Consider the following 14,902-nt stretch of genomic DNA (forward strand, 5'->3'; position numbering starts at 1 on the left):
ACAGCAGTGGCGTTATGGTTCATCATTTAACTGTCCAATTTGAACTTTTTGCAGTTTCTGTGAAGTCTAGTCGCATTCTGACCCTCTGAAAAATGTAGTTCGTCGACCGGAAGGTGCTGCCTCTTGTGGTCGAACATAGCACTAATACGGAAGTAAATGGCGACGTATAGTGAGTGAATCGCAATAATTTTCTCCGTTCGTTAATAGTTTTAAGTCGATCGAAAGCGGCGATGAATAATGTGAATAATGTATAACTCGAGGGGAAGCAGCGGATCAGAGAATTATACCACAATTCATCGTTCCAAAACTACGTCGGCAGTGAACCACGAAACCCGAGCGAAAGCCGGAGACGAGTCGAGTGATGGCTGTGGCTGGACCTACAACTCCTACTTCGCCTACAACTCCTACTCCTAATTCTCCGTCGGCTAAACTCATCGATAAACCGTATGATTATTTGTTAAAGTTTTTATTAGTCGGCGACAGTGATGTCGGTAAGGAGGAATTATTGAATGGATTGGATACCGGCGCAGCTGAGTTACCGTACGGGTTCACAACTAGCGGTAATTATGGCGATTTACTTGATCCACATCTACGTGTTACTATTCCACTTATCATCATTTACTTATCTACATCTACATATTACTATTCCACTGATCATCATTTACTTTATCCACCTCTACGTGTTACTATTCCACTTATCATTTACTTATCTACATCTACATATTACTATTCCACTGATCATCATTTACCTTATCCACCTCTACGTGTTACTATTCCACTTATCATCATTTACTTCATCCACCTCTTAAGTGTTACTATTCCACTTATCATCATTTACATTATCCACATCTAGGTAGAACTATTCCACTTATCGTCATTTACTTTATCCACATCTACGTATTACTATTCCACTTATCATCATTTACTTTAACCACATATATGTATTAGGCCTACTATTCCACTTATCATCATTTACTTTATCCTCCTCTACGTATTACTATTCCACTTATCATCATTTACTTTAACCACATATATGTATTAGGCCTACTATTCCACTTATCATCATTTACTTTTTCCACCTTCCATGATTCCATTTTGATTCCACTCATTTATCCACCTCTACTGGCTGATAAAATTCCATTTCATTCACACCTACAGGACCCAGTACAGTTCCTAATAATAATCCACAGTTCTGAGTTAAGATTTGACTCTTGTGAGTTAACTCATTGAAAATGAACTGATTTTAACTCTAGAGTTAACTATAACTCGCAACTATTGAACTACTTTTTAGGATTTTATATATCCTTTACAGCCAAGCCCCGATATACTGCCCTCTCATATATCGCCACCCCTGCCTAACACCAGGTTTTCTCAATGTACATCTCTATACAAATACTGAGTAAAACACCCCTGATGTGGGCGGTATATCGGGGGTTGACTGTATCTTTACTAAAACACTTCCTCAATATCGGTAATTGCTACAAATTTACTTAACCCTTTCAGTGCTGACTAATCAATACCCTATAGTGCTGGAGATGATTTGAAAATTTTGATAAAATGCCACCCTAGTGTGTTGAATAACGGGAATACCACTATAGTGCGTCTACACCGCGGCGCTGTGTATCGTTAATTACTCATATTTAACTACATTTGACAGGTGCTGCCATCTTTCAATAAAGATAAAACTTATCACAAATTACATCAATACACCGCAGTGCGGTTTACTAGCAAAATCCATCACCGATTTATACACTGCACTGCGGTGTCGACGCACTGAAAGGGTTAAATGAGCATCTTGTACATGAAAAAAGAAGTTGATGATATGTAACTTTAGGTTATGTATGGAAAATCTATAATCTGCCTGGGTATGGAAAATGAAATTGGTTAACTCGGTAGGATGTAAGAACCCTGTTGATAATGATGATTTTAACTCTGCAGGCTATTTGAGAAGGGTTGAAATGCTTCAGCTTGTACTCAAAAGGGCAGTAGGTGATCAGGCAATGCTGCAGAATTCTCGACGTTTATTGTAATGATTTCTGTAAATTTCAGGAATCGATTATAAAACCACAACGATTTTATTGGATGGAAAAAGAGTGAAGTTACAGTTATGGTAAGTGCAAAGAGAGTGCAGAGATGCAGAGCTGCCAACTGTTCCGGATTTTCAGTATTTGTTACTTTTCCATAATTGATGAGAAATACGGATTTGATTTTTTGATGCACATAGAAATATGAAAGATGTTACTGCGGGTCCTACTGTCGATTAATGATCAATTTGAACATGTTCTATCATGTTTCAATGAAATATTACTGAAAAAGTATCAATTTGTTACTGGTAGCACTTTTCAGAGGTTGGCATCTCTGGAGATGGAGAAATGTCCACGTAGTTTTCCCTAGCAGATATAGATGTAGAGTGTTTGAAAAGCGGGGGGATTCGGGGGCAGTGCACTGTGAATGGAAATTAATTCATAGTTGCTGGCATAGGTGATCTGGGGGATCCTACACAGGAAAAAATGCTTGTGCTGTAGAAGGCATTTATTGCATTAAATCAATATTTTCAAAAAATAATTCAGGTATTATAATAATCATTCCTCATTTATTTTCCCGATGTTTTCTTTTTTTTCACCACAACGCTCAATTGAAAAATGGGGCACGCAACCTTCCTGAATGCCCCTCTTAATCCACCCCTGCTGTAGTTTGTGAATCTCCATTATAGAAGATAGGAAGTACGCATGTATTAGAGCAGGTGTTCACCACAGACTGTAACAGTCTGACGCTCTGTTTATATAGGCCCTGATACTGAATAAAAAAACCCGTCTGTCTGGATTTATTTTCCCCCTTGTTAAAACATGTTTATTCTAATAATAAGTGGGGTACATATTGAGCATAGGCTTTGCGTTCAGGACTGGACCCAGGTCTAAACGTTTACTTAAATCATTTCCCCTTTATTAAAACATGTTTATTTTTATGATAAGTTAGGTACATATTGAGCGTAGGGTTTGCGTTCTGGACTGGACTCGGGTCTAAACATGGTCTTAAATCGTGCAGCCGGATGTAAACAGGGGCGGATCCATAATTTCCAAAGCCGGGAGGTGCTCTGCTAGTAATATTTGAGAAAATCTTGAAAAACCTCAGTCCAATTTCCGTGTGTTCTGAGCGTTTTTATGCACTGCTTGATACGCATGTATCTAAAATGTACTTTGAAATGTACGGTAATGTTGAAAACTGATGATAAATGATAGAAAGGAAATTTATGTAAGGGGGCAGGTGCCGTAGCAGCACCCAAAGAAGCCCTGGATCCATGACTGGTTAAGTTTTTGGTAGGGTTGGCTAATGAACCAGGCAGTGTTTAGACTGGTCTGGAATCAAAGCCTTATCAGCGCATAAAAGTGAATGTGGTCGCCTTCACAGGGTCGCTCTCTAGTTTATTCGTTTCCAATAATTCAAACGTTCAATTCAAATTCCGAATTATCTAACGAGGCTGTAGAACTTCAGGTATAAAGGATAGGTTGATTCAATGCACACGGCTCCTATGTTTTGCAAAGGATTCCACCAAATAGAACCCGCAGAGAGTGTAAGCAGTACTGCTGTATTTGCTCGGAGGGCAGTTTACTGTGTTTATCTCGCAGTGTTTATCTCATAGCTCTCTCTCTCTCCCCCTCTCTCTCTCCCCCTCCCTCCCCTCCCCTCCCTCCCTCCCTCCCTCCCTCCCTCCCTCCTCTCTCTCTCTCTCTCTCTCTCTCTCTCTCTCTCTCTCTCTCTCTCTCTCCCCTCCCTCCCTCCCTCCCTCCCTCCCTCCCTCCCTCCCTCCTCCCTCTCTCTCTCTCTCTCTCTCTCCCTCTCTCTCTCTCCCCCCCTCTCCCTCTCCCCCTCTCCCTCTCTCCCCCTCCCCCCCCTCCCCCTCCCCCTCCTCCTCCCCTCCCCTCCCCCTCCCCCTCCCCTCCCCCTCCCCCTCCCCCTCCCCTCCCCCTCCCCCTCCCCCTCCCCCTCCCCCTCCCCCTCCCCCTCCCCCTCCCCCTCCCCCTCCCCCTCCCTCCCTCCCTCTCTCTCTCTCTCTCTCTCTCTCTCTCTCTCTCTCTCTCTCTCTCTCTCTCTCTCTCTCTCTCTCCCTCTCCTTTTCACTTCATTGCACCCCTAACACCCCTCTAAAACATGATATCAGTGTTTAACTGGTGTAAAGAGTTGTGCCGAAGAAACCTGTTGGTTAATGATTTCTACTTAGAACTCAGTAGAGATCTCACATAGGCTGAGAGAGTGGATAGATATAGAACCATTTAACGCCAACCAGTACAACTCCCTCGATTTCTTAAAAACTCCTAAACAGAAAAAGCTTTTAAAGGCGCTTGAAGCTCCTTTTAATTTGAGCAAAAATGCCCAAAACTCCTTAAATTTTCGAGAAATAGGCAATAAGAAATGTTCGTGATTGTACAGACTACACCTCAATTGGTGCAGTTGGGACCAAGATTTTTTTTAACCCAGCTGATAAATAAGAAACATAGTTTAGTTTTTTTTAATGTATACACGATGAAATTTTGCTTTCAAAACCATCAAATAACTGGTTTGCCGAGATAAACAGTTACCACGTCAGGAGGTATCTATTGTTAATAGGGATATGAAAATGATGCAAAATTTAGAACGTTTTCCTTTCAAACTACTTAAAAACTCCTTTATAGCCATAGCCAGAAACAACTGATCTAGACTTAGAGTTTGTAGCCTTTTGTCTTTATAATGTCAAGGACTTCAAACTTTTTCACACTTTCAATCAGTACCAGGTAGTTTATGATTCTGCCGGTAGCTTTTTGATACTAAAGTATTGTGTATACACACTACTATTTTTTCTCAAAATGAATAACCGTAAAAAAATAATCATGACCTAAATACAATATGTAGCATTCAGTGAAATCACAATTCATTGTATATAGAATACGTAAATACTGAACAAGCAGCAGTTAATTGCGTATTTGATGCTGCGAAATTGATGAAGATCATTTGATCCGTACTATATAGAGATAGAACACATGATCCTCGTAACAATAAGAGTTCTATATAATACATGTAATAAAAAGGTTCGAAATTTGCAAATTCTGATTTTAGTTCATTTCGCGGGGCTCTGTTGATATCATTTCAAATCTACGCATGTTTCGTACGTTTTTACACGATCGCGATCATCAGCCGCGATCACACGTGCATTTTTGGCCCGTGCCAAATTTGGCCCGGAACAACTGTTCACACGGGTGCCAAATGGGCCCGAGCCTGTTTGGCCCGGGCCAAATTTGGCCCCGACCAAAAACGTCGGACCAGGCCCGAGCCTAATTTTAGCACCAGACAAATGATTGCGTTTGAATTGCAACTAGCACCGGAAATGATCCACTTCGCTTTGTTTAAGCATTGTTGCGTATCGAGTGAATGGTTTGCGTGTGAACACGCTCTCTAATTAGGCACAGACCAAATTTGGCCGAGCCTGATCGGTGCCAATTTGGCCCGGGCCAAATCGTCTCCGTGTGATCGCGGCTTATCGTATATATCTGTCGGGGTTTAATCTTTGCTACCTTGAATCGGCGCGGGCTATAAGCCGCCTCTTATCCCTCGCATTGCGTATCCTCTAGGCCTATCGGAAGGCCTATTAATCTTAATTGATTACATTGTACAGGGTGGCTTACTCCCTCATCTTTTATTAAGCGTTCAATTATTAAAGCGTCTCGTTGAAAATAATGCCCGCTTTTACGTAATCTATCATATCGAGGTCGCATGCCGGTATTCTCTAGGACTACTTCCATTCCTAAAGCTAAGCATACATCGACAAAGCGATTGGAGACAACTAGTTGCTAGTAAGCGTGTACCCCGCCCACATTGAAAATTTAATGAAAGCTAGCAACTGCGTGGCTCATATCGGTCGTCAGGTCCATAGGGTGTACATCGACAGCAACTGAGATGTGTTTTAGCAAGTATTCTTGAGGGCATCACAAGTCACGTGACAAATTGCTTTGTTTTAGTCAGTTGCGCCATGTGTTGTTGATTATAGAGCGCTCACATCGACGGATATAACAGCAACTGAGTACAACTAGTTGCTCAAAAGTAGAACATCGGCAACTGGCTGGAACTGGAGATAGATGGACGCTAGTCAGTCGTAAGCTCGCTCATATCGAAAAAAATTCGAGCAACTGATTGTATCCAGCCAGTTCCTCTCGTGCGCCGAAAACTGCCCGGCAACTAGTTGTCTCCAATCGCAGTGTCGATGTATGCTAGGCTATCGTATGTACTATTGTGATGTGGTTACGATCGTACATGCATAGAATTGAAAACTCAGTCAGTGCCGATGATAAATTATTGAACGAAATTCAAAACTGAATATATTGACAGTTATACTGTTGGTGATTAGTATTCTCGGTGTACATTGTATTAGTATTGTTTGAATATTGGATTGAGTTTTTACGCGAGGAAACTTAATTCGATTGACCAGCTGCAGTTGCTACTGCTACTGAGCCTCTATACTTACAGCTCATGTAGTTGGTATTATATTTGAAGTATTTTCCGCTCAATGGTTTAACTCTCTGGTTTTATAGATTTTATATGTAATTAAGGCATGCATTGAATTATTAATGAAGTCCTCCTGGACCCAATTCCACCGTTCCGCTGAGTCAGGATTGATTTGACTCAAGAGTTAACTCATTGAGAGAATGAACTATACAGTCAGTCAAGCCCCAATATACCGTCCTCCCATATACCGCCACCCCCGCCTACCGCCAGGATTTATCAATGTACATCTCCATACAAATACTGAGTAAAATACCCCCTATATACCGCCATAATCTCTATACTGCCAAAATCGTTCTGCGCTGATGTGGGCGGTATATCAGGGGTTGACTGTAGTTTTAATTAAGTTAACTTGCATCACTCTGGGGCTGGATCCTGGAATTATTTACGTTATTGAATGAAGTTTGAGCCACTTCAAACCACATTGATGAATTATTCAACATTTCCACCCCTACTATCCTTAGGCATTGGTTGCCGCAAAAAGTGTATTGGCCACTAGGGGGCACTAGTTTAGCCCAGTTATTAACCAAAAAAAGAAATGGACAGAAGAAGCATGGAAAAACTGGAACAGAATCAAAATCAGAATGCAAAATAAAAATGCTTAAAATTGCTTACTTTAGAACAAAAAAATTTTAAGGACCTTACGAAGTGCTTTCTTTTCACAAAAAAACAACTTTCAATAAGGCTAAACAGAAATGATACCTTGTTTCTCCGTAGCGGCCGGGTAATTTTTGTTGAATATAATAAAATTAGTTATCAGTTCATTTCTATAGCTGTCGGGTCTGTTATGGTAAAATTGATCACGATTTTAAAAAAAGTAATGTACAGCGTAGATAGGCAGCCGGCCGGGTCAACCTTTAATAAGCTCAGCAGAAATGAGAAACAATGTATCAATTTTTTTAGCCTAAGTGCTTGCTTTTGACTCACCTGGTTGACGTCCACGAGTTGTGTTCGAATTAGGACGAAGATCGCAATCTTAAGCGATAAGAAAAGTATCGCTTTCGCCCCTGAAAAACTGCTTTCTTTTTCTATTTCGAAAAGTGTTAAACTTTTTTCCTCATCCCGATGAACCCTCATTTTATCGTTTTTTGTTTACGATGCATTTCAGGGACACGTCGGGTCAAGGTCGATTCTGTACAATATTCCGTTCTTATTCTCGAGGTGCCCAGGTAAGAGATATATCAAATTCGCTGTCTTTCTCCGACATTCCTTGGTTTATGTAATGTATGTATGTAACACGTGGTGGCGCTACTGCGCATTTAATTGTACTTAGTGCTGTAGATAACAATATACTAATTAAACTCGCTAGATTTGTAAATGCTGGTCTCAAGCTACTTAAGTAAAATTCATGTACACGTATTGGTTATCTCTATTACTTTTCTATTCTATGTGTATTTCTGTTTTCTTGTTTTTAAGTTTTGTAGATTATAAATTTTTATTGTGTAAATTCTTGTAACCTCTATAAACCAATGTTTGGTTAGAGAGAAATAAACCATTCTATTCTATTCTGTAGGGTATTCTACTGGTTTATGATATCACTAATAAATGGTCGTTTGACGGAATCGATCGGTGGATAAAAGAGGTTGACGAGGTAATTATTATTCGATGCGCCGCTGTAACCGCGTCTACAATAGCTCGTTGTACCCAGGTTCGCCGAAAACCCGCATTCGCAGCGAGTAGTGTTTACGCTTACCGCAGTTTCTGTCCCAGGAATCCACATCTGTAGTTCAAGTTCAATGTCAATTATGGCGCCCGAACGCTGCATCAAACGTGGGTTTACCGTCTACTCTAGAGAAAATGCGGTTTTACGTGAACACGGGTTCAACACGGAGTGTACCCTTCTTTTTCAAGAAGGGTTTTGCTAGTTCATCCCACTGAGGTGTATTAAAATGTAAAAAGTAATTAGTTTTTATTTCTATGGAAAGATGGCTGCACCTGTCAAACATTGTGAAATATTACTAACTAACGATAGACACACTATAGTGGTATTCCCATTATTCAACACACTTTGGTGGAGTTTTTCAAAATTTTCAAATTATCTCCAGCACAATGGGTATTAATTAGTCAGCACTGAAAGGGTTAAACTACAATGTTCACCGTGTTGAATTGTTGAATTGTCGTTTCAGCACGCTCCCGGCGTTCCGAAGATTCTCGTCGGTAACCGGTTGCATCTAGCGTTCAATCGTCAAGTTTCCGAGGACATGGCCGAAATGTACGCGACGAAGAACGACATGGCGTTTTTCGAGGTCAGTCCGCTGTGTGACTTCAACGTTACCGAGTCGTTCGCCGAGTTGTCGAGACTCGCTCTGAAACGAAACGGGATGAGTCGATGTTTGTCTCATAATAGAGGTATGTATTACTGAACTGTCCCCGCTCTTTCAATGCCAACTTCACGAACTACAAGCACAGACAGATCCATAGGGGTTGCTTTGGTTGCTAGAGCAACCCCCTCAGCAAAATCCTTGGTGACTTAAATTGAATTCCAGAGTAGTGATTGGACAGGAGAAATTCTTATACAATGTATATGGTATTATTAAATGCAGTGCCTTAGAACGCTCAGAATGTAATCTTCACTTGCCAGGGTTTGATTTCCGCCCGTCGAAGCTTACGCCAGCACAAACCTTGGCCTCAGAGCCTTCATTGGTCTCTACCCTGCCCAAGATTTCTTTGGCTCCAGCAGCCACAAGTCTATATATCTACCCAATCAGATGTGTGGTATTGTTAGAGCAAATCTGCCGGTGAAAAACAATGCAAGCGGCAACCAGTCCGGTGTCATGGACCAATGAAGGGGTGCGCATCCAGGTTTGTGTTGTCCTGAGCTTCTGCAAGAGGCAATCAAACCCTGGCAAGTGAGGATGTCAGAATGTGTGAAAATGAGAGTAACGATTCAAAATTCTCAGCAGAGAGCTTCGCCTTTAGAAAATCCTGGATCCGCCTCCGGTCAGACGTTCGCGGTCTAACATTTGTATTTTATCCTTTCAGTGCTATCGTTACAAGAATTGTGCTGTCGATCGATCGTAGCCAACACGACCATATATGGTATCGAACACTTACCGTTGCCGTCCTCGTTAAAATCATATCTGAAATCGTACTCAATGACGAATAAAACGCGCGTTCGAATGCAGATCTATTTACACAAAGACAAACATAAACGCACGAAGATTCTGAATCCGAACGACTCGCCGCCGATGAACTGTCGTAAGAGTTGTAGTTTGAGCTAGCGTTCTTCAGTCGTATGATGTATATACAGTATCCAGTATTCTACTACTCGACAGCTATTGATCTGCGGCCTGCAACCATGCGCGCTGCGCTTCACAGTGTTGAACAGGATCGTTCGGGGCTGCAGATTTTCCGATAGGGTGCTCCACGCTGCGTGCTGAGGGTGTGGTTCAGGACTGCAGATGCCTGAAGACAGGGGCGTGTCCAGGAACTTGTACAAGTCGATGAATTTTTTTGCCTTCGTTATTCGTCGACAAAGATAATTAATGCATTTCAGCGCGGGAGTACACAATATTGCCTTATTGGACGCCAAAGCGCTTCATGGTACATGACGAGCTCTTCAAAATTAGCCCCATAGTGCGGGAGTACACCTGATATGGCCTGTTTGGACATCAACATGCTCTTTTGGGACTTGAAAAATTCTCTGATTAGGCCTCTCGATCCGCCCCTGGAAAGGAAGGTGGTTAAGGATGGGCTGGTGGTGGGTTAGGGCTGCAGATTCATACTTGTATAAAAAGTCATCTTTCAATACGTGTATATATTATTACAGAGCCCAGTTGCACAGCCATGACTTCCGTTACATGTGGTCTATTAAGGAGTTAGATTGGCAATGGAACCATAAGATCAAAATAAGCTCGAACTGGTCTTAAATCTGAGCCTTGACCGTGTAACTGGGTTCCGTGTAACTGGGTTCTGGGTTCTAGTTTTGAAATAATTGTGGTCAGTTTTTATACGTAACTTCGATTGAGCAATAATTAATTCTATAGCATACAAATTCAGGGTCTCTATGACTCCTTGATTCCCTAAAAACTCCTTCTAAACAGGAAGTGCTTTTAAAGGTGCTTGAAACTCCTTTTATCCGAGCTAAATGCCTGAAACTCCTGAAATGCCTGAAATAGGGGATTAGAAATTTTTGTCTAGTTTGTAGTTGTACAGTCAACTACGCCTAAATTGGTACAGGGCTAAGTTTCACAAAAAAGTTAAACTCAAATTTTTGGTGTAATTGCCATTGGTTACTTCATGTTTTCAATGAGGACAACAATTCAAACTTAATCGTTTTAGGCTTAAACTTTTCGTGAAACTGGGCCCCATCGCACAGGGACTTGACACAAAAGGATTTTGACGGTGTATCTTAGGTACTATATATAAAAAGATTTTTTATATATAGTACCTAGGATACTGGGCTCAAAATCCTTTTGTTTTAAGTCCCTGTGCCCCGTAGGGATTTGGTTTTACCATAATAGGGGGTTACCAAATTAGAAACCGAGGATATATTTAGGAGTAGTCTACGGTAATTGGAGTATGAAAGTGAGCAGAAAATTGAAATCTTTTTCTAAAACTCCTTATATGCAGGAATGACTGATCAGTAGGGACCCGGAGATTGCTAGGTTCACTGTATAGCCTTCAAAAACGTTGAGTATCGTCAGTATGAATTCAGAGTTCAATTGAAATCTGCTGAAAAATAGAAATGTCGTATCGATCGCCATAGAGAGCACTATTGAAAGGCATTGAATATTTCTACCATTTAGATTTGCAGATTACAAATTCTGCCGGTGTTGTACGTACGAGTATGTCGCGGTGCTTTTCCTATACATATTTACATGTCTCAAATAAACTGTAAATAATTGATGAAGTTTTTTTTTCATCTGCGAAAATAATCTTCCATTCGTTCATGAAAAAAGGTCTTTGTTGTTGAAATCGACTCGAAACAGGCAGCAAATTGTTTTCAAGCAAATCAAACTTTTGAAAAATCTAAATGATCCATGATTTTCGATGTATGTGTCTCAGGAAAATATATACAATGAAAAAACGTTTAACTTCTAAGTGTCTGTAACAAAATTATGTCATTGCGTAATGAATTCTTACTAGGTTGTTAGTTACCCGCAGTTATCGGATGCAGCACCTGCAATCTCAGATGCACGCCGATGTCTAATATCTTATGACCGATTAAACGATGCCATTTTAGTCAACATAGAAATAACTTCTGTAGTGCTAGGCATTTTCACGGGCATATTTCTCCTTACATCGTCTTCTGATACTGGTGCTTTGAAGTAAAAAAAAAAAGATACGTTCATTTCTTTAACGATTAGATTTAGGTGTCACAATTAACACAATCATAATTTCATGTGCCTTTTAAAACCGTTTCATATTTAGATAAAACATATGTACTGTACATGTTGTGAACGTATTTGTAAATAGTGTTTTTACTAGGAAAGAGCCGATGTTTTCTCTTTTCAACCTCTAAAGCAACGACAACGTCTTTACACCTGTTCGTAGTTAATTGCCTTCAACCTTTGAAGTTAATTTATATTTGTGTGTATGGTATCTACCGATACGTGTAATGTAGTAGTGCCCCCTCTATTGGATTCGAATTAAAAATTGGTGTAAACTTCATTTGTAAATTGTTGTAAATATCTTTGTAAATACGTAGTATGGTATAATACTGTAGTATCTGAATGATGTATTTATTTATTGAGTGACGAGGCCCTGCTACTGCGGGTTGCTCTGAATCGTGTGGCCCCTAACTCCACCATAGGGTGCACCGATATCAAACACGGAGGTATTATCTCTTAGTTTTTTTATGACCACGGTTTCATTTTTTGTCAAAATATCGCGGGCCGTGTGAAAACACAGTTGATGAAGATACGAGAACCAGAAAATAATTGGTGTGAATAATGAGAACGAGTCTACGCTTACTTAGCGCAATCTCATTCAAACTGCCGAGAGTATCAACTCTGGTTGAATTTTATACTCATCTAGTTTTCTAAGAATTCCAAGATTAAAACTTTGTCCGTTAGGAGCTGCGTCTAGTGACGCCCCCTCGGACGATAAATATTGTTATGTTAGGCTTTGAAATAAATGATACCTTGTTTCTCCGAATCGGCTAGGTTCAGGGGCACTTATGAGATTTGTATAAGTCCATCAAATATCTTTCAGTGGCCTTTTTTATTTTGTCAACAAAGATTATCGGTACCTTCCGGCGCGCGAGCGCCTTAGATTGTCTTTTTGAGATGTGACAAGTCCTTCAAAATTGCCCTCGGCCTGCCCCTGGGGTCGTTATGTGAAATGAAACAAAATTAACTTGATCATGATTTAAGAAAATAAAACTAATGCGTACAGGCTAGACGGGGCCGAGTCAATTTTTAAGCGCAGCCGAAAGAAGAAACAAGGTAACAACGTTTTCTAGCCTTAAAAACTCGTATATGATATCAGAGTCTACGTTTCTGTGTCCGTTTATTAAAAAGCCAGTGTTTGAATCTGAATTTTCGATAAGTGCTTTGGATTTATTGCTCCCGGGGATGATGCCCGCCGACACCTCCCCTTAGGCCTGAGATTCGCAGTATTATTGACCACTAATATATAAAGATAGTATTTTAATGTTATCTGTTAGTGCCCCTTCTCTATATGATACTGAAATAAAATTAAAAACAATAACATTTGAAAATCATTGTATAATCGTTGTTATTATTAGTTTGTTTTAGCCGTTTCCTCATAAGGGGCGAGAGACGGCTGATCTTAGTAGTTTACGTATTTGCCCATGTCATTCAACAGGATAACCAGATTCCCTGATTTCCCTGATCCGCGCGGGTCCGGCTCATGATAACCATTAGTTAGTTACGTGATCGTTGGTGGTGAGCTTTTTATAATCGGATGGGCTTATACTTATGTGGTTTGTGAAAATATCCGATCGTGAAACTAAACCACAGTCAGGTTACTGACTAGCTAACCATATGACTTCATTCCGTCCCAGCGTTTAAAAAATGCAGTGGTGCCATCTATAGTTGAATAACGATACTAAAACGACTGGTTTCAGTTTTAACAGCGATTTTAGATCAATGTTTCACGATTACTGTTCGGATTAATGTAGTTCTGAGTTATTTTTAATGCTTCGTCACATTTGCATTGTATTTAGACAAAATATTTGAGGAGACTTCTTTCTGTCCCGGCGTTAAAAAATGCAGCGGGTGGATCTTGGAAAGTTGAAAGGTCGGGGTCCAGAAAAAAAAGGAGAGCATTTCTCAGCAGCCATGTCATAGGCCGCTAGTAAGGTCACTCCATCCTAGGGTTAGATATATTTTTGAAGAAAACTGCCCTTAAACATTCAAATACCGATAGGATGAGTGTCAAATTTGCAGGTTTGAATGATCTCTGTCTTAACGAAAAGGGCATCCTCAGTGGGAAAAGACAGAGCTCCGGGCCCCGAGACCACCCTTAAATCCACCACTAAAATGACACCCTGGTTAGCATGTCCAGTTACCGATGTCGCTTTCAAAAATTGTTTGTTTGAATTCAGCGCGACAAAAATCCATCGAAGCGAAAACTTCAAGTATTACAGAGAAAATCTTGAATCGCGCTCTTTGAAATATCGGGGGATTTGTCGACCTCCGACGGCTATTTATACCGTAAAAGAAGGTCAATGAAATATTCCAATTACACGACAATCACAAATACATCGATAGAAATAAATGAATCAAAGAATGGAGCGTTACGGGTAATCGCCGGCGAGTACGCGCCAGTGGTGCCATCTATAGCTGAATAACAATACTAAAACGACTGGTTTCAGTTTTGAATGCGATTAGATCAATGTTTTACGATTACTGTTCGGATTGATGTAGTTCTGAGTTATTTTTAATGCTTCGTTACATTTGCGTTGTATTTAGACAAAATATTTGAGGTGTAAATCGCTATTGTACTTCATTTATTACAATACATAAGAACACCGATCTGGTACATACTTGTTTTTCAAGATATAAACTATGGTTTACATTGTGTCGAATCGAAAAGTGAACGCAATAGCTCGCTGTTTTGTGGACCTCATGCCTACATTACTAGCTTTATGCTATTAAGAGAGTTTTTGAATCCCTTTCGGGGAATTGTTCAAAGCGACGAGTGTAGAATTTAAACATACCATCAACCGAATCGCCCGGATTCAGCATAGACGTAGCATGCCTGGTTGGAAGTACTCAACACCCTTATTCATTCTTCCAACGTAATATGCTGCATTTCGGTGCAGGGTAACGCTTGATAATGCCTTCTAGGACACTAAAGTGTCATTATGAGATGTGACAAGTCCTTCAAAATGGCCTCTGGATCCGACTATTAGCCGGTTTCCCGTATTCAAGTCTTGGGCCCTCGGTGGGCCGACTGAGAT

At 40.5% G+C, this 14,902-nt stretch overlaps 1 protein-coding gene across 1 annotated transcript; it reads left to right on the top strand.

Moving 5' to 3' along the window:
- The first annotated feature begins 159 nt into the window (after positions 1-159).
- LOC141903643 (ras-related protein Rab-40B-like) lies at positions 160-13,198 on the top strand. The gene is made up of 6 exons (XM_074791854.1): positions 160-560; positions 2,050-2,110; positions 7,640-7,700; positions 8,045-8,122; positions 8,658-8,880; positions 9,514-13,198. The coding sequence occupies exons 1-6, from the start codon at positions 362-364 to the stop codon at positions 9,750-9,752; spliced, it is 861 nt and encodes a 286-aa protein (XP_074647955.1). The 5' UTR covers positions 160-361; the 3' UTR covers positions 9,753-13,198.
- The last annotated feature ends 1,704 nt before the right edge of the window (positions 13,199-14,902 follow it).

The sequence above is a fragment of the Tubulanus polymorphus genome, chromosome 4 (genome assembly GCF_964204645.1).
Source record: "Tubulanus polymorphus chromosome 4, tnTubPoly1.2, whole genome shotgun sequence".
Lineage (NCBI taxonomy): Eukaryota > Metazoa > Nemertea > Palaeonemertea > Tubulaniformes > Tubulanidae > Tubulanus > Tubulanus polymorphus.

Excerpts from the sequence above, each read along its gene's own strand:
- LOC141903643 (XM_074791854.1), top strand. The coding sequence starts at position 362 with ATGGCTGTGGCTGGACCTACAACTCCTACTTCGCCTACAACTCCTACT. Across the intron at positions 561-2,049 it reads GTACGGGTTCACAACTAGCG|GAATCGATTATAAAACCACA; the intron begins GTAATTATGGCG and ends TGTAAATTTCAG. Across the intron at positions 7,701-8,044 it reads CTTATTCTCGAGGTGCCCAG|GGTATTCTACTGGTTTATGA; the intron begins GTAAGAGATATA and ends TCTATTCTGTAG.